General features: G+C 38.0%; 3 protein-coding genes across 9 annotated transcripts in view; all 3 read left to right on the top strand.

The window, feature by feature from the left end:
• The window catches only part of LOC123313263 (sodium-coupled monocarboxylate transporter 1), a 35,873-nt gene extending 26,888 nt beyond the window's left edge, over nucleotides 1–8,985 (top strand). For all 7 annotated transcript variants that reach the window (XM_044898066.1, XM_044898067.1, XM_044898070.1 and 4 more), the window contains exons 5-9: nucleotides 1,369–1,509; nucleotides 1,612–1,830; nucleotides 4,142–4,415; nucleotides 6,413–6,672; nucleotides 7,871–8,985. In XM_044898066.1, coding sequence (XP_044754001.1) covers nucleotides 1,369–1,509; nucleotides 1,612–1,830; nucleotides 4,142–4,415; nucleotides 6,413–6,672; nucleotides 7,871–8,228 — 1,252 coding nt within the window. In that variant the 3' untranslated portion in view covers nucleotides 8,229–8,985. The remainder of the gene's footprint in view (nucleotides 1–1,368; nucleotides 1,510–1,611; nucleotides 1,831–4,141; nucleotides 4,416–6,412; nucleotides 6,673–7,870) is intronic.
• Nucleotides 8,986–17,162: 8,177 nt separating this feature from the next.
• Nucleotides 17,163–19,210, top strand: LOC123313232 (cuticle protein 18.7-like). The gene is made up of 3 exons (XM_044898004.1): nucleotides 17,163–17,321; nucleotides 17,944–18,315; nucleotides 18,368–19,210. The coding sequence occupies exons 1-3, from the start codon at nucleotides 17,310–17,312 to the stop codon at nucleotides 18,881–18,883; spliced, it is 900 nt and encodes a 299-aa protein (XP_044753939.1). The 5' UTR covers nucleotides 17,163–17,309; the 3' UTR covers nucleotides 18,884–19,210.
• Nucleotides 19,211–21,650: 2,440 nt separating this feature from the next.
• Nucleotides 21,651–26,985, top strand: LOC123314130. Its single transcript, XM_044899251.1, has 4 exons — nucleotides 21,651–21,740; nucleotides 22,292–22,657; nucleotides 22,755–23,192; nucleotides 25,850–26,985. The coding sequence occupies exons 1-4, from the start codon at nucleotides 21,729–21,731 to the stop codon at nucleotides 26,906–26,908; spliced, it is 1,875 nt and encodes a 624-aa protein (XP_044755186.1). The 5' UTR covers nucleotides 21,651–21,728; the 3' UTR covers nucleotides 26,909–26,985.
• The last annotated feature ends 555 nt before the right edge of the window (nucleotides 26,986–27,540 follow it).

Below are 27,540 nucleotides of genomic sequence, written 5' to 3' on the forward strand. Positions count from 1 at the left end.
AGATCTCTGTACTTTGAAATTTTTTCAGAGTGCCTATCTAGAAGATTGTTATCATTTGGAATCGCCACATAGATGAATAGTACTGTGTCCTCAGCCTTATTGAGCAATATGAGGTCTGGTCTATTCTGAGTTCTTTTCCGATCTGTGAGAACCGTGCGATCCCAGTAGAGCTTGTGATGTTCATTTTCCAACACAGCATCCGGATGGTAATTGTAAGAAGGAACCTTTTTCGAACTTAGAAGTTGGTGTTTTAATGCCAATTCTTGGTGAAGAATCTTGGCAACAGCGTCATGTCGACTCTTGTACTCTTGTACTTATTATTATTATTATTTGAACCGGGGGTCGTTGTGGCACTATCAGCCTTTCGGGAACTGCGACCATGTACATCTTTTGTTCTCTATTCTACTCATTCATAGAAACCCAAGGAGGTCGTCAATGGTGTTGATAAAACTAACAACATCCTTAGGAGCCTTAGCCGTTACCTCGTGAGTATCCAGGACCGGTTTCCCCATATGAGTGGTTCTTAGGTCCGCCAGCTCTGGACACTTGCATACCATGTGTTCAGCTGTTTCTGCTTCTGATCCCCAGGGCCTACAAATCTCATCTGCTGACTTACCCATACGGTGCAAATGATATTTGTACCGACATAGGCGTGATCGAATACTGCGAAATTCATAGTGAGAATTCACCAGACATAAACAACTCAATTTTGACAGTTATGCACAAGCCTCGGGCTCAGAACACCGAAAATTCCACCAACCCGCGGGTCACAATCTCCGCCAAATTTGCAATCATAAGTTTCCCAGGGTCGCAATATTGTTATCGTACATTTTCATCAAGATACATTTCCAATAAACCCGACAGTCTTTCCTGTTACTTTCTGCGAGTTTTGGAAGACATCGCGGCAAACTCAATATACCTAGTTGAAAACAACCTCGCCTGCTCCATCTCGCAGTTTTTGAAATAATTAAAAGTTTAGGAGGCATCGCCATTCTGGTTCTCGAAGATAAGGCCGCTTATGCCGCATTAAAAGAAGAATGCTCTGATAAGTATGGGTTGAATATTGATATCCAGATTCATTTGATCAACCCAGTATTTGAAATCTGCTAGATTTCTTGGGTTTTCTGCTCCAATACCAGCCTTCGTGGTTCAAAACAACTCTCAGAAGTTCCCTAGAATGGATGTTTGTACATTCGATTGGGAACAATGGAATTTTTGATTCATAATGCATTTCAGGATCTTCTGAATATTGGAAAACTTGGTTCTCTCTCTGGAGTATCTCCTCTTGCTGTAAACTATTTGAAAATGTAGTCGAATGAACTTGAATGGAAAGAGAGAGTAGTTCTAATAATCACCCTTCTGTTTCAGCTTCGATATGGATCCAACTCTAAGGGTGACCACAACCTCTGCCCTCGTTGGACAACTCTTCATGTCCCTCTCAATATTCGGCTGCCAGCAGAACTTCGTACAAAGATACTGCAGTATGGACTCGCAGAAAAAAGTAACAAAGTAAGTTTATCCCACTGACGATATCCAAACATGGATGGATCGTTGTCAAACTCTCAAAACTTATTCACGATCGTATTCTAACAAATCCTTTCTGTATTTCAGAACCCTGATGTTCAATATCCCTGTGATCACGGTCCTCTTCAGTTTATCCTGGGTGGTTGGCATGGTGATCTACGCAACCTACGCCAGCTGTGATCCTCTGTCGTCCGGATACATAGAGAAATATGACGAAATCCTTCCTTTCTTCGTCGAGGATAGATTCAACTACCTGCCCGGCATTTTGGGTCTTTTTATGGCCAGCCTCTTCAACGGAGCACTCAGGTGATTATCAGTCCTCTCCAATACCAAGGATGTAATTTACATACTACGAAAAATCGATACTGTTGCACAATTGTTTGTTGTCTCCGATCAATTCATTTACGTAGGCAAATATTGTAATTGCAACCTTGGCAGTATGAAAGTTTAATACTTGTATATTTGATGAATGAATCAGTGTTTACTCATTTGAATCGAAATCGAGTTGGTTTTTCTCACTCTCGATGTTCATGAAGGAATCTCAGTTTTATCTACCAGTCGAGAAATCGTATATGTCAATTGAGATGTGATTTGGTGACAGGAAAATATCAACCTTTTGATGATTCTGAGCTTGAAATGTATTGAAAGCTTTTTTGAACGATGACACATAGCTCTACAGGTGCTAGTCTCTTGATTTTTCTCCATGAAACGCAAGATTTGAATTCTGACCATTTTTAGGTTCCCGGCAACGGGATACATCAATGAATGAATGAGTCTTCTGATTATTTATGGGAGCAATCCGTGACTAAGAATAAATATCTGGATGAAATCAAAGTCGTCTTTCTGGATCTGCACGTAACACAGGAAAACGACCAGAAGCACACGTTGAAATAAAAGCCTCTCATTACTAACTACCCGTCGATGGAAATACTTTAAAACCAATTTGTGGAGAACGTCCCAATGGCTCGTTATTATGCCACTCACGGCGCTCCCCCAACCTCCCAAACTCCGGGAGGATCGTTGCCAAACATGCAATCGTGGTCCTCCAACCTGCAGGAGTGGATTCTGCGATATTGGATCGACGCAACATGAGCAGGAATTCCCTTCGAAGATCGTCCCACTTCAAAAACGGTTTCTCGACTCTCCGACCAAAATTTGAAAGGTCCGTATTTGGTTACCGTGATTACACATCCACCTTGACCATGGGGGTGTTTCTGAAACACCCTGTGTAGCCAACTTTTCCCCATGGCAACTCCGATGGAAGGGGACCAGGAACACGCGAAATTGAAATTTCGAAATTGGAAGGAGCCGATGTTGAGTTTGCCATATTGATTTTGGGAGTTCAATTAAGGTCGCTGGTGCGGCGAGCCTTATTGAAATTGACGCGCGATGAAAATTTAATAACAATTCTATACCATCATCGCGTTGGGGATTCAGAACTCGATAACTGCGACGCGAATGGTGAACTGATGGGACGGTCGATTTACTCTCGTCACCGAGGATATTTTTTGTTCCCAGCCAACATTGCACAGGACCTGTGCCTATTTCACTACATTGCAGGTATAAATTTACGAACTGACCGAATGGAGTTCTGTTGAGGCTGTATTTTCTTCATGAAGAGTGTGTTTTCTGTCAAATGATAACTCTTTAAAAGATAAAGAGGAAATTCTATGTTAATCTAGAGCTTTCAAGGAAATCTTGAGAGTGTAGAACTTGTTAGCACTTTCTGTGATGGTCAAGGTTCATATAGTATACACCGTATCAGTAGTAACAATTAATAGATCAAGAGGATTTCAACAAACCTGAAAAAAAGGTTTGGAACTCCGATAGATCATAAAAAGCTTGCTCAATAAGGATCTATTTTATTGCCCCGAACGTATTTTTGGTTGAAAAATGATATCCAAATCTTTGTACAGCCAAAAAAATTCAAAAACGCAGAATTGGAGGAATTATCCGATGAAAATAAGATTCAAACGCAAAGAGCGCTAGCAGAGTCATGTAGGCTGACACAACAAGCAGTTTCCGATGAATGGGAATCATTCAAAAGTAACAAATTCATTTACTGAACCAGTCGTATCTTATAAGGACGGAATTTATGATGTTTAAGGATTCTCAAGATTGTTGTGCGTGAAATAAAAGATACATCGGACAATTTCCTAGTACTAAAAGCCGGATTCATTGCTACATGACCTAAGACAGCCACGTCCCTCGCTTCGTCTCTTTTATGCAACCTCTTTTTTTCCGACTGAACAAGTAGCGTCAAATTTGGCAACCAGTTGCACAACGTGAGCAGCTGATAAATTTTTTCCAAGATACTATTTTGGACAAAAAATTAACAAAATTACTACCAAACACCTTTGAAATTCAAAATTAAGAGGTTGTTCTCATTTTAAGGTCAGAATCGGGGTGTTAAGTTTTCGTTGGACCATCCTGTATATGAATATGTCCGCAGCCTTGGTTTTCATCACAATTTGTAGAAAACCTTGCTTGCTGAACTATAAGAAGTACCGATAAACATTTTTGATTCAAAATGCTACAACCACCACCGAATATCCTCATTCCGCTCCTGTTCCCTGACGCCATACGATCCCAATCTCATAAACTTTCCTTGTTGCAGTCTGAACGTATCGAATTTGAATTCTCTGGCTACAGTCACCTTCGAGGACTTCCTGCGTCCCATACCCTATCTCAAAGGGTTGAAGGATTCGCACCAGTTGTACGCTATCAAAGCCATCGGAGTGGTGTATGGATTCGTTATCATGGGGATAGCCTTTGGCGTTGGCCTCCTGGACGGTGTTATCGAGTCCTCTATGCTGGTCACTTCAGCCACTTCGGGACCTCTGCTTGGAGTCTTTTTGTTGGCTCTCCTCGTCCCATGTGCCAACTGGAAGGTGAGTAGTTCTTAACGCTGCGAAAGCTCTACGGGATAGAGTCGCGTTTACGAGTTTATTCGGTGAGGAAAATGAGCTTATGTTGACGAATATTGAATTGGCAGCTTATGTCTCTTTGTATCTTTACCTCATTGCCTTTGAATATATGCTCAACCTTATCATTTCTGTCAGTTTTTCGGTTTCTAGGAGAGGAATTAAAAATTGCTTCAGAGGGCTGTATCTAAACAGCTCGAAATATAAGACCCGCACTATTTTTTACAAGGGATCACCCCTCAGATTGTTCCACAAATATTCATTTACCCCTTGCGTATCCAGAATGTTCAAAGTTGGGTTTTGCATAATTTCCAAGACCAACGTGTCACGCTTAAGGTTGACTTTTGGTGTAATTATGGATTTAAGATGCGACGACAAGATAATCAGCATTTGCTTTGACGCGAGAAGTTCTCCCACGCAATTCAGATAAGTTATTTTCCGAGCAACCCTTCTGTCTTTAATCGGGATTAGTCTGTTCGCCCTAATTGACTCCAGCCAGGTTCAAGGGGATGGAAGAGGTGGGCACAAGATAAAATAAGTTTTCGGAATTAATATTTCGTTTCATGCAAAGATTATAGAGTAGAAAGTGAGGGAACGCCCTCAATCTCAAGTACAAAAAACCGACTACATTGGGTTTGGCACATTTGACAATGAGATGGCGCTGAAAACGCTGAAAAACTGAAAAATTGTTAAGTAACGTAAAGTTAAACGTGATACATACTCTGCAAAAGCATGCTTTCTATTGATAAATCTCGATATTTCATCCACCTTGGCGCAGCCGTTCGATTTTGAGGAAGTTATAACTAGGAAACTAACTTTTTGGGAATTTTTCGAAGGTTATCTTTCGAGTCGATTATCTTCCAGGAAAATTATTGAAGATCTGAACGTTATACATTTTCTGAAAGAGCAACTCTTCTTGTAATAAATCTGAGAATTTCATATAGATGAAATTCACAACCGTTCGATCTTGAGAAAGTTTTAACTGAATCCAACTTTTTGGGAATTTTTCGAAGGTCAACTTTCGAGTCGTATATCTTCCAGGAAAATTATTGTTCATCTAAACGTGATACATATTCTGAAAGAGCAACTCTTCTATTGCTAAATTTCCAGATTTCATCCATATCGGCACAACCCTTCGGTCTTGACGAATTCTCAAGTGAATTTTCGAGTTGACTTCGGAGAGCTCTCTGGAGTGTCATTGTTTTTATACCGTGAATACTAGAATCAAAACATTCAAAATGGCCCTCAAATAGATATTTCAACCAGTCTTAGAGCCTTAAATACACATTTGAAATACAGATGCTGCCCACATCACTTTAGGAGCTGCTTAGGCTACTAAGGTACCTTCTACACCTTAGAAGCTTCAAAGCTTGTGCGGTTTTGGAGAATCAGCTGTTTTCTGTGCAGTCTTTGTGCAACAGAGTGAATTGTGTTAATAACTTCATTATCTTCCTTACCCATTATTCTCGCACGCGTGCACAGGTTCTATTTTCGGTTTGATTCAAACCGTCCTCAAACTCATTATTCAAAATATGTATTTAGAACCGTTCGTTCCGTCACCTCCGATTTGAATCTGAAATGTGGAAGACTTAATCGACCTATCAGAACTGATAAATCACTGTGTACATAAACCGGGGAAGGCATCGAATAGATGTCTGATTTCCGCTAGGTTTGTCCCACAAAGGATCCAACGCAACCGTATCAATAATTCCATTGACATTTGCTAATTAATTGCTGAATACGCCTGACATGATTGAAATATATAGACGCTAGACGATTGATGTAGCGGGGTGGCATTGTTCTTACGACGTTAATTCGGGAAATATGGATCACTGCAGCTGCTAATTTAGGTTAATTGGGTGTGGAAACATCAAAAGCAACGTTGAACCGTTTTTTCCATGGAAAATGCACTTCAAAGTCAAGCTATGAGCCAGGATCTATACCCAGATTTGTTTTGCTTTCAGGGTTCCGCTGTAGGAGTCATAACCGGACATATGATCACACTGTGGATCACCTTCAATGGTTTCTCGATCGAAAAACCGCCAGCACAGATCCTTCCACTCCACGTTGAAGGATGCACGAATACCTCTTTCAATCCTCACATCCTCAAGCCTGAACACAGAGGGTTGGAAGCTTGGAACATCCCCACCACAACGCCATATCCCTATGATCTATACGACACCGAAGACCCGTATGATTTGATCAACACGGACTTGATCACATCGTGAGTAGAACGTTGAATTGACGATTTTTTCTTTACATCTTTGAGACCCTTCAGACGCTTTCCCCACCGCTAAAAGTGCATACATCATAGAACCTTTTTTTCTTTCAACTATCTAATCTTCAAAATCTACTGGGTCTCCACGACGCTCGAGTAAATTCTGATTTAGCATCGTCGACTCCCCAACTCTATCATACTATTAGATACATTGCTATCTAGGGTTATTCTCAGATATTCAACCTCAAAATTCATGATATTTTGTTGATTCCATTCTGCACTGTTAGTGTATCTACAGCTCAACTGCCAGATTTCATCGGCTGAAAAAGTCCCGATAGTCCGAACAATCCAACATAGCTAACACTATTTCCTCCACCAAACTTCACAGATTCCAAATCTATCAATTATTCCGATCCAGCGCTCCATTGAATAGTTCGCAACAATGGACTTGGGGCATTCACCATGATGAAATTGGAAACCGAGTTCATAAAAGGATCATTTGAAAACTCCACACCAGCCCCGAAATTCGGAGTTTAACAAATAAAAGTGAAATTATTAATTCTTCCTCACAAAGGTCCCATTATTGTCGACCGAATCCGCTTTGCTGGATTGAATTAATTTGTTTCGAATGAATAATATAGGAGAGGGCCATTTGAACACCACAGCGTTCAGGGGACAATTTGCAAAGGTTGAATTTACATGCGAATGATTTCAGAGAGTCATTTTCACGGGGATAATATATTTGAGTCAGTCCAGTTGTCAACAGGTTTATTCTTCAACTGACTACAGAAGAAGCGAGGTTGGTTTCACGTTTTTTTCAGTCACTTTTTGTATCATTTCGACTGCTGAAAATGACGAATTCAAACTGCTTTTGTTAGACCTCGTTTTGACATTTCAAAAGGACAAACATAAACCGACACACAAGCCTTCTTTTACGACAAAGGCAGAGATTTTTTTCAGTAGGACTATCTAGGGAACAGACATTCAATGAGATTTGGGGGGAATTAGGAATGGCATTGTTTTATTTTTGAGTTTTGAGGCTTGATATATCTCTGAACCATTGAGATCTGCAGGGGTTTATTAACTGGTGTCATCTCCTTGCATTTGACAAAGTGCTACCTTAATTGCTTCTATTCCATGCTGATTGAATTCAAATTTTTCGTCCATCTATTGCTCGACCATCAAACTTTCTTCTCTCTTACAGAAACCCCTTCACCCAGCTCTACTCCATGACCTACATGTACTACTCCTTCGTCGGCTGCTTCATTACAGTCCTTGTGGGCTGGACGATATCCTACTTTACAGAGAGCAGCGATGATATCTACGACGAAACCTTAGTTCACCCGATCGCTCGCAAGATGGCGACAATATTCCCGGGCAAAAAACGGAGGTATCTGGAGAAGACGAGGACTCCAGAGGCACCACGGAGCAGCTCGATGAAGCCCTCGGCCAGCAATCCGAACTTCGAGAAGAAGAACGGCTTGAACGGCAGTAGCAGCATGAGCAACTGCAACCACGAGGTCCCTATGGAAACCCTTGAAGTTTACAAAACGAAGTTATGATCTTGAACTTCGATAGATATTTTAGTTTGTAGTTCACATTAGATATTTATTATTGCTGTGATTTATTAGCGGTTAATTAGCAGTTTTTAAGGATTTAACTTGAGGCCTTTCATAGTTACAACTTGGTTGTAATCACTCCATTGAGATAAGTCTATTAATTTATCGATTCACGCCCATTCTCAGTGTTAGCTTAAGTAATTTCCCAAGAATATTGTTATCATTAATATTACAAAGTATTCTATACACAAACGATAATACTCAAGATTTATATTTAGTTATTCTTCCATCTATTGGTACTTATTTTATATCATATCACATTCATAACAATCAAAGTAATGTAAAATCGAAAAAAAATCATATCTCAGGGACACTCCGACTGGATTGAGCCTATAGTTTTTCACTTCGTACATTTCTCATTGCAAATAACCCATTTTTTATGTATTCCGTGTTGCGTTCGACTCTCACCGGAAATTACCCTTTTTTAAGTTATCTACATCGTGAAAGATTAACAATATGAATCTTTAATCAATTAATTCGTTATACGTATACTTACTTGTGTACATATTAATAGTTAAGTAGTTATCGAATGACGATGGTTTCTAGAAACTTGTGCATTATATGTTATCTATGTTTAACGACACTAACAATGTTTTTTTTAATATTATTTATCTATTTTTGATTGAATTGTAAGAGATCAAGTTACTCCATTTATATTAAATGTTCAAAATAGACGCTAGGTCGTCTTGAAGAAGAAAAATTGTTGTTTTTTTCAATACTTCCATTACTATAAGGTGCCCTGGAGAACAAAAGATCTTCTGCAAGATTCGTATTCTTGGAAATAAGTCACTTTTAGTGGAAAATTTCGAAAAAATTGGTCAACTTTGAGGAGCTGTAGCTCGAAATTTTCATCGACCATAACTTGAAAAATTAATTTTAAAAAAAATATCTGTTTGCATATTCGTGTTCTACGCCCTCGAGTTAGTGTACAGTATAAATTTGATTTCGATCGGGGAGCGAAAATTTTTTTCAAAAAATCGCAATTTTTCCATACATATGCATGGAAAATTGGAAAATTTTTCGATCTCTCCGATTTTCGCCAAAATTGGATTATTTACTGAATCGAAGGCGTAGATTACGAATATGCAAACATAATTTGGCTGAAAGGATTAGTTTTCGAATAATGGTCGATGGAAAATCGAGAATTTTGGACCTTCGGAAAAAATCATCCAACCAAAAAAAAAATTATTCATTGAGCTATATCGACCTGGGTCATTTCGTTGACTAATTCGAGGTCGTAGATTATGAATATGCAATTAGGTTTTCTGCAAGATCAGTATTTTGGGAAATGAATCACTTTTTGTGGAAAATTTCGAAAAAATTGAACAACTTTGAGGAGCTGTAGCAGCCAGAAAAAAGGGTCTGGATATATGCTGATTTTTTTGATGATAGATTGGTCCTTTGCGAAACGGAAATACCACATTTCATTCATCTATCGCTAATATTTTAGATTTTATGATTTTTTCCGCAAAGGTCCAAAATCTCGAATTTTTCATAGATCATAACTTGAAGAATAAATTTTTAAAAAAATATCTGTTTGCATATTCGTGTTCTCCGCCATCGAGTTAGTGTACAGTATGAATTCGGTTTCGATCGGAGACCAAAAATATTTTTCGAAAAATCGCAATTTTTTCCATGCATATGTATGGAAAATTTGAAAAATTCTCGATCTCTCCGATTTCCGTCAAAATTGGATTATTTACTGAATCCAAGGCGTAGATTACGAATATTCAAACAGAATTTTGCTGAGAGGATTCGTTTTCACGTTATGGTCGATATAACATCGTAAATTTTGGGCCTTCGAGGAAAAAATCATGAAATCTAAACAATTCGCGGTAGATTAATGAAATTGGTTTTTTCTAATCGCAAAGAAAAAATCTATCAGCAAAAAAATCAGCTTATGTCCAGTGCCTCCTTTTCTGGCTGCTACAGCTCCTCAAAGTTGACCTTTTTTTTACGAAGAATCCACACCTTTGTTCAAGAAGCTAGCCTCCTTTTCGTAGTGGCACATTTGGGGTGCAGTTTATTTCGATGGCAAAACTGATTCATTAGTACCTCCAAGAACCCTAAATTTTCAGGCAAATTTTGATGAAGTTATCATCAGATTATTGTGACACAAGATCCCCAGACCTGAATCCAATTACACAGAGCGATTGATGCCCACAGAGCCCAGCAGGAAATGCATCATAACCTTCAAGATCTTTTGCCATAACTTTGGCATAAAATTGAGCAGGATGCATACTGTATCATTCGTTTTGGTCTTTGAAATCTTATTATTCTAACCTAAGAGTATCTACATATACATATTTCAAAAGGAAATGGAATTTTTCTGCAGAGAATGCGCAAGTTATCTCAATATCCCTAACTTCTGGCGAGCAGTTTATTTAATCGTAATCTACAGAACTTGATTGAGAATTTGTGAGCTCTTCTATAGCAAAGATGGGGTGTTAGATGCCCACTTTCATTAATAAATCATTTGCTGATTTCAATCAGCATAGAATTTGTGGTAGCTAGCTAGTTTTTCCATGAAATTTCGGCGTTTAAATCACAACCTTCATCGTTTGGGTAGGGTTATAAGTTATAATGAATGAAACGTCAGAATTTGTGGTAAGTCCGACGAACAAAGAGTCTCAAATTTTCCTCTCGCAACTTCCTCATTCCATCAAAGTGATCGAATACGAATTTGCACATCGATGCTACCAAAGTTGTCATCGACGTTGCTCCACCTTGTCGATCTTCATTTAAATAAGGCCATGAGTGGACGCCAAGGCACTAATTTCAACACCGAATCGCGTATTTGTCCTGGCTGGACACACCCGATGGAGCATCGAAGGCCGTCCAGGGACTGAAATATTTTGCCATTACTGTATTTCAGGAACGCTGGCGTACAGTGCCGTTTCAGGGATTTTCCCAGTGGAAAAGCTGTTCGAAATTTGCCGGTAATTTATGATTGCAGGCGGCATTTCATGTTAATTTGTGGCCAAATAGTTGAAGCGCTGCAAAAATTTTTTTCGAAACAAAATCATGTAGATCGTTTTGTAAAATATTTTTTGGGTGCTTTGGCTGTACAGAAATCTGTTTAAAAGATCCATGCACAGATGTGTGGTCCCAGATACGTGTCACCGATTTAGCTAGTTATTCTGAAGGTGATTTTGTTTTACCAGGGGTGGCACAGCTCATTATGAAAACTTAAAATGACTATATCTTTTCATCAGGGCCGAATCGAAAAAAATGGTATAGGAAAAAAGTATTTCTTTTGACCTCAAGAATCCACTGTTAAAATATTTGTACAAGTCATAGACTGAACCTGTAAATGAAGTATCAAAGAGTGTTCATCCGCAAAAAAAAGTAAATCTTATCTCATGATACAACAATTTTCCTTCGCGAAAAGATCCTGTGCATAAATCACATTGCAATTGCTATGTACTTCAAAATCGATCTTGGTAAGGTTAACCGGACATATTTGAATATAGCCCGCTGAATTTTGTTGATATATTTCGATTAGAATTGAGATTTATTAGATCGGGTGTGGCTGTGGCGGTCAATTTAGGCATAATGAATAGGTTCCTTGTAAATTAGCTATCAGGTTCCAAGGAATTCGATACGGATATTATGCATTTAGTTTAATTAGGATCTCTGAGTAGTTCTAGAAGCTCTAAGAATTGTTCGCCTTGCAAGAATCTGGATTTCACGGATATCAGAATTGAGAAATTTCTATTTTGATCATATTATCATTAATATATCGTTTACAGTGTGCAATAATGAATTTACCGAAATCGATAGACTAATACTTCAAAATGCATTAAATATAATAATATCTTAGATGGAATAACATTGTTTTCATACTAAATTGGTCCGTAACTACCTCATTCTGCTCTCAAAAAAAGTAGTTCAATATAATATGCCAATTAATAACTGTTTATATGGTGAATAAAATATCAGTTGTCCACAAAGAATGAACTGTACCTACCTGAAGAAGTAAGATTCAGGAATAGTTTTGCTACTCTGATATCATTAATTCATTTCAATACCGAAATATATATTACAACAATTGGGAGGAGTTTTCAAATAAGGAAACCATTAAAATCGCTGTAGATAACGAAGGAAAAAGTTTCACCCTAGTTAAACCAGATGTTCATTGTTGGAGAGCTTGGAAGGAATTTAAGCATAGGATACCGAAATAATAAAAATATGTCTTGCACGGACAACGCAAGTTACGGTACAGTGATCATAATATAGAAATAGGCTCTTATTGAATAGGTATTGGACTAAAATAAAGTAATAAATAATACAAAAGTGTTAGTGATTTTTCAATCGATATAAGGCTGCATAATCAGCTTAGATAATATGAAGTAATCCATGTGTTTTGAGTAACAATAATGGAAGTAGGTCAAGAGCAAGTCGAAAGGAAGGTTTTCCTCTAGATTTTCGTAAGTTCCTCAAAATAAGTCAAATTTCAATGAGAGCTGCTAGTTATATTGGTACAAATTTGACTTTGTATGGTTCTTTGACCGAAATAAGTACAAATTTAATAGTTCATTGTCAAGAGGTTGAAGAAAACCTCAAATGATTTCTCATTACAGTTAATCATCTATCCAATCTATTCTGATAGAATTCAAGGCCTATAAACAGATTTTCTATATTCATATTCTTTTTTACTGCCTGCAGAACAGTTTCAAGAAGCCGTTATCATATCGATGAATCCTTTACTAATGAACTATCCAACTCATCCTGGAGTTCAAGATATTATCATTGGAAAAATGGATAAGGAGCTCGATAAAGAAAGATAAGGACGGTTGACAGCACCAATTGTGTGCAAATAAATTGACATGTGAAAAACTATATCAAATTTTTTCATCTACCCCCAACATTCCACATATAATTGGACCAAATTCCACGAAAGACCATTAACATAAAGTCGTGGCTAAAACCTACTCGCAGTAACCAACAAAGACAATGATAATTTCAGTTTTCGAACTTCATTAGAATGCAATAATGGTCACGTATTCAGACCAGACGTAGTGAATGTTTGTGTTGCAAGTAGAATATTTTTTGTGGAACAATGCCACCTAAAATTTCATTTTTACGATGTGAATTTCTGCCTTGGGAGCAGCGATCGGACGCTGAGCAGAGAAATGCGTGGTTTGTTGTGCAAAATTCTGTGATTCAATTTGGTATTCAGATTCCTAGTTGTGTTATCGTGAAATGATGAAAAAGTTCGATTCTTTTGAGGTTTCATTTAATGCTCTACTGGCTGCGGTAATGATGGCTTGGTACAACAGGCCCAGGCAGTTGAATTAAGTATATCAGTTCTTGGAGTTATCTTCTTCTTCTTGAAAATATTGGCAGATACAAAAATCGAACTTGAATCACACCTGCTCAGGAAGTAGTGTACTGAAGCTTCTCTTATAAGATTAGATACGTTACTCATGATGACCTTCCCTTTTAGATCTGAATTTTTTTTAATCTTTGATCTAAACCTGATACCTAATAATGTCCGAACCAGAGAGCTTTGAACAATAGACAACGATTTAGTTAATTCTACGTTATAAAACCGAAAGTATCAGTTCCCAGCTCTATTTGACACTTTAGCATCGAGGAAGTTGACGAATAGTGTGTGCTAATGATTGCTCTCATTCCATAATTACCATGAAATAAAGTGTAGCTTATGAATTCATACGTGAACGAAATAATTCAATGAATTCCGTCCGAAATGCTGTTCACCTTCGGAAGTTTCAAGATGCATATAAATTCCGAATAATAGATCGTTTTTTGACCTTCCCCGTCTTGTTAATATCTTCGTTAAATGCATCTCTGTAATGATGCTCTTGTAGGGAGGAACTTCAATACAGACGACAGGTTGTTAACCGAGATTTTTAGGATCTTGAAAAGTGGATTGACGTCGAAAAAACTGCGTACTTTTCCTACCCATAACTGAAGATTGCTGGATTCTGTGGGCGTTACTCAGAGCTCCTTTCAAAGGCCTTTTTTATTATTCAATATCATCGAAACTTCTCGATTTGTTGCAATTATTTCAGAGAAGAACAATTAAGAAACCATTCCATTATCTGGAAAGAACTCTTTTGGTTCAACCTTCCATTTCGTTTCACTATTGGATCAGCGAGTCCAGTAGTAGAATACCTATTGAAAATAAATATAAACCCAGAGTTGACTATATTTATTGCCAATTTATATTTAAGTATATTCGCAATTCCTAGAAACATAAGTAAGAACTACGAGTAAGATTGAAACACTTCGTTGCACCAATAAAAAATAATCGATAAATTATCGGCCTTTTAAATTGACGCCTATCAACGCTTTCAAAATGGAGCTTTGAAAAACAAACTAACAGTACTTTTATTAGCGACCATGGTGTGGAAAAATCTCTATTTTATAAAACTCTATTGATATGTCGCAAATAACGACTATAAAACTTAGATTATTCAAGGAATTCCTTCTACTGGATCAGTAAAGCTGGAAAGAGGCAGTGCACTATACCAATTTGTTAGCAATTCATGTCTTGATATATAAGCTGGAGCAATATGTCATATAATGGTGATTATTGAAATTCTATGATAATAAGTTCTATACTATGCATCCGGAACGTGTCTCGTTTATTGTAAATGTGGGATCAGTTCGGTTTTTTTGCACGATTTACATAATGTTCCGCCTAACCATGATGTTTTGCTAATTTATCAATCCATTATAGTGATATATTGAGGAAAAGTCGACTATATGAATCCTAGGTAAACCTACAGATATGAAATGGAAATGGTCAAGCCTAATTTTTCGATGTTTATCTGATAGTCAATCTCTAGATCCGCTTTAAACTATACAGGATATGATCCTGCAAAATGTAGAAGGGTAATAAGCACAGAAACCAAGAGAAAAAGGAGTGTACTGTAGAAATCTATTTTTCAAGAAAAGAGTAATCATTTCTCCACCAGATGTCACATATCTTTTCTGAAAACTCAGTTGTGCTTTCTCGGGTGGAATATAAGTTCTGAATTTCATTTTGGTTGTCATCATCGACTCTGTTTGACTTTGAGGACACTCGTGGAAGATCACCATGATTCTTCGATATATTATGAAGAATGCTCGTACACATAGTTCACAACTACCTTCATGAGGGCTGTGCCTCGCAATGTTTTGTAGGTTATACTTATTGCGTTTATTACCTTCAAATTTTCTCACATACAACCAAGATGACAACACAGCCGGCTCGTTTGGCAACTGAAACATTTCAATATCCCCCAAAACGTGCGCAGTTCTGCGCTCTGATAAATTTCGAATGATCTGTGTGCTGCGTGAGCCAACTGAGCCCCTACTTATGAAATGAAATAAAATAAGCCAGCAACTAAAACAAAATTATCACCTCTTCAACGCAATATGGACGTCACGGTTTGTGGTTCATGTTAATTCTGTTCAATAATTGAACGGCTTCTATGTTTAATGATATTCGAGGAATTCCATTCGAAGGAGAGGTCCTGACGAAATCAAGTCTGATAATTTCAATTAGGGATGCACCATTTCGGACACTTGGTTGAGTTTTGATGGTTTTATGTGGTTAACGATATATGAATTAGAGGCGGAATTGATTTTATTATTTTTGGTATAATGTAGACTTTGGTTTCTCTTTTGGATATCTTCTTGATTGTCTGAGCAAACCATAATGTTCGTTATGAAGGAAAAAGAATGAATAAGTCATTGGTGGGTATTTTCATCAACCATTTTTTCTAACAGAGATGAAATGTTTGAACTTATTGAATACAAATTTTTCCTGAAAGATAAATTACTCTAAAGACTACCTCAGAAAAATTCCCAAAGAGTTGGGTTCAGTTAAAAATTCCTCAAGACCGAAAGGTTGTGCCGAAGTGGATGAACTTCTCAGATCTATTACTACAAGAGTTGCTCTTCCTGAATATGTAACGCTTTTAGATCTACGATAATTTTCCTGGAAGATAAATTACTCTAAAGATGACCTTCGAAAAGTTCCCAAAAAGTTGGGTTCAGTTAAAAATTCCTCAAGACCGAACAGTTGTGCCAAAATGGATGAAGTTCTTAGATTTATTACAAGATCTACGATAATTTTCCTGGAAGATAAATCATTCTAAAGATGACCTTCGAAAAATTCCCAAAAAGTTGTGTACAGTTGAAACTTCCTCAAGATCGAACGGTTGCGACAGGGTAGATGAAATGTCAAGATTTAGCACTAGAAAGGTTGCTTTTTCAGAATATGTATGAAGTTTAAATCTACTATGATTTTTCTGCTAGATGCAACCTCGAAATTTGAATAATGAAGAAAAATTTAAAATTCGATTTTCTGGTAAACAGCGTTAGATATACGGAAGTTTGGTGAGCAAATGTAGATTTTCGACCATGCGAGCAATTTAGAAAGCCCTTCTCCTTTCATTTAGATTTTCATCTTGGAAATGGCATTTTTCAAAAATTGCAATTTTCAATCTGCGATATCTCCTGTTATATTCGTCTGATCGAATTGGGATTTCCGGTTATATAATCAGCGTTGCCTAGGCTTCCACCCTAGCACAAAAACTCGATTTTCATAATCTCGATTTTTTGGGTCAAAAATGAGCAAGGGGTTAGACCCCTAAAATGACCTATTTGCTTCTCTGTGTGAAAATCAGGATGATCTATTACTGTCTTAGGATATGAAGTGCATAGAATTCGTTTTGAAAATTCAAGGAAACCAAACAGTTGATGATTCAAAATGAAACAAAATGAATAAACACATTTTCAATTTTTTTTAGGCTGGTTTACAAAGTTCGAATGAAGGGATGATGGGACTTATTCGGAAGCAATGCTGATTTCTATGATTGAATCAATTCCTACGTACGTCAGGTTCAATGGAGATGTTCTTTGAGTGAAGGGGACCTTGCTTAGCGCCTTCCTCAGTAGCTATGGGGAAGGGGCCATCATATATAAAGATCATGGCGCTCTGTATTAATCACAGTCACACATAACTTCCTAGTGCCTATCTGGTAGAGGTTGTTCAAGCTAGTAATCATGAGGGTTTTGGTAAGTAAAGTGAACCTAGTGCTCAGTGAATTATCTCGGTGCAATTGGAAATATGTGATTAAAAAGTGACAAATTTTCGAATTATCAACCTGAAGTTTTCACTGTCGGTTTTCAACCCTTTCAATACATATATCTTCATTTTTTTTGGACTGAAAAGGCTAAATTGAAAGCCCTGACTATAGGACAGATAATCATGCAACAACTTTGGTACAAATTTATCAACCCTTCAAGTATTTAGACGAGTTCAATTTGACAATTCAAGAGACGTCTTAGAAATGGCTATAAATGCTCAATAGAAGTGATAATAGAAAATGTTTCGAATTGAATTCTTAATCATGATCACAATGATATGAAGAAAATTGTACGAAATTGAATCGAAAGATCTGAAACGAGATATATCATGAATTTCCATATCCATCTGATTTCATTACAATATAATTGGGTATTCAAGCCTGAATAATTGATATAATTGGGATGAAGCAATTCCAACATGAAACGCATCAATCTATCCTTTAATATTATCACTGTTTCGAAAGAATAAAAATTGATTTTCATGGTCCTCAACTTAGAATAAATCGCACTGTAAACCAGCATACAAAATCAATTTTAAATTTCCTTCCAGTTGTTCGTTTCTTTGGTGGTAGCAGCCGCATCTGCTGGGTATGCCCCTTACTACCAGCACCAAGCCGTGATCGGACCAGACGGTCATCCAGTTGAGACTCCAGAAGTTCAACACGCCAAAGCGGCTCATTACGCCGCTCACATCGAAGCCCGAAGCCGCGTTCATGGAGTCCCATACGTACCAGCTCACTATGGCTATGCACCCGGTATCACCCACGACGGTCACCCGCTAGATACCCCTGAAGTAGCTGCCGCCAAACTCCAACACTACCACGACTTCGCTGTAGCCGCCCAAAGAAACTCCATACCTGCAGGTCACGGAATTTTGGGACAATACGCCATCGGCAGCCCATATCCAATTGACACCCCTGAGGTGATTATTGATTTTTAAATTTATTTTCCAAGGGTTAACTGGTGGTTTTCAGGTTCAACATGCCAAAGCTGCTCATTTCGCTGCCCACGCCCAAGCTGCTGCACGTGCCCATGGTCTGGTCCACTACAGACGCCGCAGGGGAATCTTCGCCTACCCCCAACACATCCCAGTGATCGACCATAACGGTGTACCAGTAGAAACTCCAGAAGTTCAAGCTGCCAAGGCTTTCCATTTGGCCAAACACGCTGAGGCTTCCGCCAGGTCAGGACACTACGCTTATGCCCCACAGGTTCACTCCATTGGATACCCAGCTAGTCTGCCAGTCATCGCACACAACGGAGTACCTGTGGACACACATGAGGTTGCTGTCGCTAAGGCTCAACATTTCGCTGCTCACCAAGAAGCTGCTGCCAAAGTTGGAGCAGTATCACCACTTCATTACGCCGCATCGTATCATCTTGGAGGCGCTGTTATCGGACCTGATGGACACCCTGTAGAAACACCAGAAGTGCAACATGCTAAAGCTGCTCATTTCGCTGCACATGCTGCTGCTCGTCACCATTATTGAACGAATACATTCCCCCGAGACGCTGTTCTGTAACCACGTATTTGCTGGATTGTTTTTTCGGCTTTCACCTAAATTATCACTTATTCTACCAAATACTTGCCTACAGAACTTTGTCAGCTGCAAGAGCTTTATCTTGCCATCACTTGTAGTTTTCAGTACCTGGCAGGGGTTCCGAAATTAGGAATTTTCACCAGGGAAGAATAGACCGTGATGCAAGCGATTACAAAAAGTGACTAAATTAAAATATATTTTTATAATCGAATGAATCATAATGTAAGCACATATTGTACATAAGTCATTATGCATAAATAAAAAAGTCAATCAAGTCTATTCATTGTCGTTTTTTGTTAATATCACCAACTGGATGAGAAGATTATTATACCGGTATTTAGATAAAGATAACTGGATCGTTGTTTCTAATGTCAAGTCTCTTTAATGAATTGGACATAACTCTATTAGGTTGAAGAAATAACGAATCCTGATAGCTAACTAGTTTTCATCACAGCGATATGGGATATTAAAAAATAATTATTTTCGTATTGGAATTGTTCTCCGGTCCTATAATCAGCGTTACCAGAGTTCCTACCCTAGCACAAAAATTCGATTTCGAAAATCTCGATTTTTTTTGGATAAAAAATGAGGGTTAGGCCCCCCCTAAAATGACCTTTTTGTTCATCTGCCTAAAAATCAGGGTGTTCTATAACTGTCCTAGGATATGGACAGCATATGAGTTGTTTTGTAGATTCTAGAAAACCAATCAGTGGATGATTCAATAGAGAATTGGATTCGAGAGAACGCTTTGAAGTCAACTCGAAAATGAAAATTGGAAAGACAAAAAAAATTATTTTCTCCTAAACTGGGCCAGATATTTGAAATTTTGGTATAAAAATATAGGTTTTCGAACACGCTGAATCTATTGCGATCAATTTCGTAAGCCTGTCTCACTTCGTTTAGATTCTCATCCTGGAAATGGCATTGTTCAAAAGTTGCAAATTTCACTTGAGAATTCGTCAAAACCGAACGGTTAAGCTGAGATGGATGAAATTTTCAGATTTGTTACTAGAAGAGTTGCTCTTTCAGAGTATGTATCATGTTTAGATCTACGATAATTTTCCTGGAAGATAAAGTACTCTAAAGATGACCTTCGAAAAATTCCCAAAAAGTTGGGTTCAGTTGAAACTTCCTCAAGATCGAACGGTTGCGCTGTGGTAGATAAAATGTCGAGATTTATCACAAGAAAAGGTTGCTCTTTTAGAGTGTATCTACTATGAGTTTTCTGCTGGATACCACCTTTGAGTAATCAAGGTTAATAATCAAACTCGAAAGTTGAAAAATGGAATAATTTAAAATTTGATTTTCTGGTAGACAGTGTTAGATATCCCAAAGTTTGGTAAGCAAATATAGGTTTTCGAACACGCTTAATCTATTGCGAGCAACTTCGAAAGCCCGCTTAGATCAAATTTTCATCTTGGAAATGGCATTTTTTAAAAATTGCAATATTCAATCTGCGATATCTCCTGTTATATTCGTCTGATCGAATTGAGACTTCCAATTATATAATCAGCGTTGTCCAGGCTTCTTCCCTAGCACAGAAACTCGATTTCGAAAATCTCGATTTTTGGGTCAAAAATGAGCAAGGGGTTAGACTCCCCTTAAATGATATATTTGCTCATCTGTCTGAAATTCGATGTGTTCTATAACTCTCGTGAAATATGGAGAGCATATAAGTTGTTTTGTAGATTCTAGAAAACCAAACAGTCGATGAGTCGATAGAGAATTGCACAGAGGAGAACGCTTCGAAGTAAACTCGAAAATGACAAATGGAAAAACAAAAAAAATTCATTTTCTCGTGAAGAGTGTCAGATATTCGAAAGTTTGGTATGCAAGTATACGATGAATCTATTCGAGCATTTCCGAAGGCCTTTCTTCCTTCGTTCAGATTTTCATCTTTTAAAAAAATAAAAACCCAGAAAATATGTATCTCAGAAACTTCCATCTAGATGGCGAGAGTTTTATCAGGTTGTTTTTATTATTCGAAATATTTGCTAACAATCTGTAGTAATATTTGACTTTGGTTTTGATAAGCACAAAGGGCCTATATAACTTGTTCAGTTTTTAAATGAAAATGAATGATAATGATCTTATAAAAATTCTTCTTCGAACCTTGTGTTAAACTGAAATTTGCTTGAAAAAAAAATCAAGGAACATCTAAATGAATTCTAGCAAAGAAAAAAAGTATTTGAATATATCATTCCATTCTATACAAAAAAAAACAAATAGTTTTCATCTCAATTTTTATATTTCAGTATATTCACTGCTAAACGAATCAATTTCTTACGCTCTGAACACAAAGTATGATTTGTCTGGATTTATAAAATAATATATTATTAACTACATTGAGAAAACTAGAACACTCAGTTCAACATTTAGCACCATATCATTTGATGAAATTTTCCAAAATTCTCTTCGTTCTTCAATCAAAAATAAAAAGTGCCGTCAAACTAACAATGCAGAGTGTTTCGATAGGCTTCGAGTATTCGACTGAAGAAGGAAACGCACCGTTCGTTAGCCGAAAATTAAAATAAGACCAATCACCTAATCCCCGATATCCCAAGGATGACTTAAATTCTTTGTCTACCAGCACATTGAACCAAATAATTTTTTTTCTAATTTATGTCGCATTTTCGAGAGACGCTCGTAAGGTGAAAGGAACCTTGATCTTCGACGCCTTCAAGAAGAACCACCGAAGGGGGGGTTCCCATATAAATATACACCTCAGTTTTGATAAAATCATAGTCATTCAACTTCCTAGTGCCTTACAGGTAGAGGTAGACGCAATTCAAACATGAAGATTTTCGTGAGTAAAATTTTTTTATTATACATAAAAATAAATATTCGACACTCCTTAAAGGAGAATTTAAGAATGCGGATGTTCTCACATAGATGCTCTCCAATTGTTAATATTCGTGAAAATTAACTATTAATTTCAATATTCAGGAAGACAATCAAATAATTACCCGATGAAAGTACCAAAATTTTGCTCGTTAAAACTAATAAATAGAAGTTATTCGATCAGTTGGTCGATCCTGCTTGAAAATTGTGACACCGTTTCATGAAATAGTAGAAAAAGAGTCCATTTTATAGTGTGAAATAGGCGTGAAAATAAAATAACCACCAAATCACGTATTTCAGGCGCCAATTCGTGAACAATTAGTTTTTTGGTACAATGTTCGTGGGAATAAAATTCAGATTTCTCCACTTCTAGGAAAGCTACATTAACCTAGAGTTATCACTAGGAAATGCACCAAGAAATTATTAAAACCAGAAGAAAAAAATCCTCGTTTGACTCTGAATCAATAAAAGAATGAAGAGAGGTTGATTTATCCAATTTTTAATCTTTTTTTATAGTTGTTCATCTCCTGCGCCTTGGCAGTAGCCTCCGCATCTGTTCTGGGACCAGACGGCCACCCTGTGGAAACCCCTGAGGTTCAGCACGCTAGAGCTGCTCACTACGCTGCTCACGCTAAGGCCTTGGGGCACCTCGGCTATGGAATCCCAGTTGCTCACTACGGAGTAGTACCCGGAGTAGTGTCTCTTGATGGACGCCCATTGGACACCCCTGAAGTCGCTGCTGCTAAGATCCAACACTACCACGACTACGCCGTCGCTGCCCAGAGAAACGCTGTGCCTGTTGGACACGCTTTGGTTTACAATCACCCAGTTGCTACCGGACATTTGGGTGTGTTAGGCGCTCACCCAATTGATACTCCTGAGGTAAACAGCTCCTTCTTCTCTGATCGGACTATCTGAGTCCATACGCCAAAACTGACTTGTTCTCTTGATGGTTCTATCTAAGCCTGCTTTTTTATAGGTTCAACACGCTAAGGCTGCCCACTTCGCTGCTCATGCTGAAGCTGCAGCTCGCGCTCACGGTCTGGTCCACTACAGACGTCGCAGAAGCATAGTCGCCTACCCTCAGCACGTCCCAGTCATCGACCACAACGGTGTTCCAGTAGAAACCCCAGAAGTCCAAGCTGCCAAAGCCTTCCATCTTGCCAAACATGCTGAAGTTGCTGCCAGATCTGGCCATTACTTGCAAGCTCCAGTCAATGTGTACGCCGCTGTTCATGCCCCACAACCCATTGCCTACTACAACTCTGTCTCTCCTCTCGCTGGTCTCGCTCTGAGCCCACGTTACGTCTACAACCACGCTGCTGTCGTTGTCGGTCCTGATGGTCACTTGGTCGACACCCCTGAAGTCCAACAGGCTAGAGCTGAACATCTGGCTGCACATGCTGGAGCTCACCATCATTGATGAACGATAGAATCTTCGGTTGCTATTTCGAAAACGATCAAATGAAGGACGGTGCATTAAATTTTAGTTTCATAAGGTTGATGTTCCGTATTTTCGAATCGTTTTCGAAATTGTATGACTTGGTCTCATGCCATAAGTAGTTTCTATTTCCCAATCTCCGTTTGGTAGCTGTTGGGAAAAGATAGACTTTGGCACGAGACTTTCCAGTTACTTGTTGTTTTTGTAATTTTTGCTCGATTGTAAATAAAAAAGTAATCAAAAAAAAGTTTTGTGTTTCCTATTTTGATGAGAACCCAATTCTAATCATCCAGCTGAAGTGTTATTCATAAAAAAGGAGCAACCACATACAACTCGCCATCTATGGGTAAAATTACCAGCATAGAGGCAATAGGGTAGCGTTATTTGACGACAAGAAAGTTGTCTTTATAGAATGACATGGTTGAGTTCAAGAAAAGTGTTCAACCACAGTAGATGGCTAGTCAGATTTAATCCATTTCTTGCAAATGTTGGGTGTTTAGACGTTAGAAAGCGCTCATAGAGAGGGTTTTGGGAAGCAATAGTAGTTTATGTCTGAAATTCAAACTTTAGGCAGTCAATCGATTGGGATGCCATAATTGAATTAAGGCATTTGTGTCATCAGCAAAATTTACTAATCCAAAGTTTCTGGTAATGCAAGGTTGAGGTTGTTAATGTACACAAGGAAGAGGAGTGGTCCAAATATTGTGGGATTACCCATGACTATGTCTCCATCTTTTGAAGTGAATTGGTCACCATTCAAATTATCCTTTACTATTCCTTTTCTACCTTGCATACCCTTCAGAGAATTCAGGTGCTAACCGGAAAAAGTTCAATAGAAATAATGGAGAAGGTCATTTTTCTTTCCTACGTTCTTTTGATTCGGAGAAGAGAAAAATTATTAAAATGGACAGTAACATTATATTTTGAATATGTACTCTTTATAAGGTACATTCAATTGGTCGAAAATCCTCCAGTCTTTATTTTCTATCGATTTCGGTATAAAGTTGAAATAAATACACTATTCTCCATATTATCATACAGTATTAAAATCAAGAAATTTTATTTTCAACACAAATTCACGAACCAATCAAATAATAGGAATAAATGAGGCATTCAAAGATATTACAACCTTTGTACATTGCATGTATACCTTTATCGATTCTGAAGAGCTGTAAAAATTGAAATTTGCGTTATCCAGCAAGATGGCCTCAAGAATCGATGAATATTAACTTTTTCGTCACTTTATTCATGAGTGAACGCCCATGCACTACAATCATGTATATTATTGCATGTTTCATTCATCGGAATCACCTATTCTACCTTGAAGTCGACCTTGCAGACGTTCGTGTGGCATCCGAAGACTCCTTTAAAGTCATCTCCATCAACCACACCCAGCAGGAAGACCAGTTCAAGCAATTCTGCGTTATCTTTAAGTCGTGCAAAATATTCGAACTGGATTTTGGTGAAGGTATAGTGAAAAAACGACCTTTCAATGTCTTCGACAATGAACCTTGTGACGTTAGTAGTGGTTTCGTATCAGAATGCAATTCTCATATTTCACAGTATGTTCACAATGTGAATAATGATATGCTATTGGGGAAAAGTATGTGAAGCGTTCGAATCTCCTCCATTTTTGGAACCTCATGGAGAAACCAGTAGGTCATTATTTTGGTAGCGAAACAGCAGTCTACTTATTCTAAATCAAGAAGTCTTTAAAGATTTTCTCATTGGTGGATTCAGAACTATTGATAGGAAGAAATTTCCATCCATATTATTTTAATTTTTCTAATAAGTATCCGGGTTGACGAAAACTTCACTGTTTCTGTTTGAGATAACTCCTTCCTTCTCTCAGTAAAAGAACGTTTATAACAATGTAGATCGTAACACGTCCCTTTGCAACCTTGTGGATATTGGACCACCTGTATGTCGTTTCTGCAGAATGCAACTATCTTTCCTGTATGGATATAGGCGGGGTATGTATAAATTAAAAGTCAAATTAGCTCACAGTTCGTTTTATTGTGCCATGCGAGTTCTATGTATTAGAAGCGCCCAACAGTAACTATGAAACCTTTGGTGAGTTCTTAAACCAAAGAATATTTGATTAAATGTAGACAAAGTTATATGATTTGAACTGCTAAACTTACTTCGCTACTACAATAGCTCTTCATGATGGTATACTTTGAAGCTGTTGCAGGTTTCAGGAAAAAATTTGCATATGAAATCAAGATCAAAATCAACAAAAAATTTCAAAAGTGTACTCCAATTTTTTCGCTGACTTTGCAGCTTCGTCATGTTGATATTTACGAATTTTGTACATTCTAAATTATGTTATTCGTTGAATTGAATTTTATAGTTTAGTTATTGATCATAAGTCAAGTAAGGGACCAAGCATCAAAATATTTAAGATGGATGAAAATTACCTATTCCAATTGTTTCCTTCTCTTTTGAAACTGTTAATTCCTTTCAAATGAAACAGTGCCAAGACATGTTTTTAATTCCACAACGATTTTTGACTTTATTGGATTATTTATTTATTATTTATTTATTAATTGTAGTACCTACAAGTGGCTACTTATTTCGAAAATTTAAGGAACCTTCTTCGACCGAGAGTTCTAAGTGTTATTATTTTTCAGATATACTTATTATTCGTGGTGACCTTATCAGGCCTGACTACTGGTTCTGGTGTGACCATTGGTCTCCATCCAGAGCTGCATCCCATCCATTCCCTTTATCATTCCCAGGATTGGCGTGGTCAGTACACCTACGGCTATGCCACACCGATGATAACCCGCAATGAAGTGAGAAACATGGACGGTACAACTGTCGGGGGCTATTCCTACATGGACTCAAATGGCGTGCTACAGACAGTACAATACAAATCTGATCCAATCCACGGTTTCCAAGTTGCAGCTTCAAACTTACCTCAAGACCTTCCAGATGTAGCAGCAGCTAAGGCCAAACATTTGGCGTTATTCAGGACCATACAGGAAAACCATGCCGTTGGTGCTGTTCCTCAGGTCGCTCTTCCACAACCTGTCCAGGAACTACCAGAGGTTGTCGCAGCCAGAGCAGCACATATGGCTGCTTTAGAGGCTGCAAGATCAGGGGTTATGCCTCAACCAGTACAAGATACACCAGAAGTTGCCAGAGCAAAGGCCGAGCATTTAGCCTTCTTCGAAGCAACTCGTGTTAGGGATGAAGCTTTACGTAGAGCAATCAGTTTGAGTCCAACACCTCAGGGTTCATCCAGCGTGGTTGCTGTACCAAACCAACCCTCAAATTCTGCTGACCAGGCCTCTGTAGATTACAGACCAGCTGCAAATGTTGCTACACATGGAACGAATGGTGATCTGGGGGTTTATGCCTATGGATATTCAGGTCCACACAGTAGTCAAATGGAAACCAAATCATCTGACGGAGTGACCAGGGGAGGATACTCTTATATCGATGCCAATGGAATTCTGCAGACTGTGAGGTATATATCTGATGATGTCAATGGTTTTAGAGTGCAGTCCACGAATCTCCTAACCAATCCAGTTGGGGCCCGAGTTTTAAACCAACCGCAACAGGCTCCTAATGAGGAACAAGGTACTATATCATCAAATCGAGGTGGTTTTCTCATCAATGTAGACAACAACTCCATACAAAATGATGACAAAGCCTTACTCTACACTCAGGAGATTCAATACTGAGAATCGTTGAAACTCGACTGTATTTTCCGTATTATTTAAGTTAAGATAAGGAATGATTAATAAATGTAGGAAATTAATTGAGTTTATTATTCAAATAAGCGAACTTTCGAAACATTGGTCGAAAGAAGTTGGCGACCTCAGTGCTAATTGTTATTGCAGAATGATGAAAATTGTGCAAAAAAGACGAAATCAAATGAAATGACAACGAACTGAAGATAACGGAAACGGAATGACGCAGATAACTGTGTTTATCTACAGTAGTTTCTGGGATATTCTGGAGATTTTAATTCTTGTTTATAGTTCAAATTTTCCCCAGAAATAATGAATGAAATTATGGGAAAAATCAGTAAGAGGAAAAGGAATCTGATCCTCAATATAATCTCGACTTGGGTACAGAGAGACAGACACCCACATCCTTGTCCTTTCATTGCCGACCAGGTCTGATTAGGCGAGAATGCTTTCAATCAAATTATTCCTTAATAACATAAAATTAGACACTATGTGAGCACTCCTCCATAATGTACACACACAATGCCCACGTTAGGGAGGAAATTACTGATGTTTATTTTGTGAGATCCTAGAAAAAACATAAAGGCTTTTACATCGTTAATAATTTGATATGAAATCGATAC

The sequence above is a fragment of the Coccinella septempunctata genome, chromosome 5 (assembly GCF_907165205.1).
Source record: "Coccinella septempunctata chromosome 5, icCocSept1.1, whole genome shotgun sequence".
In the NCBI taxonomy this organism is placed as follows: Eukaryota; Metazoa; Arthropoda; class Insecta; order Coleoptera; family Coccinellidae; genus Coccinella; species Coccinella septempunctata.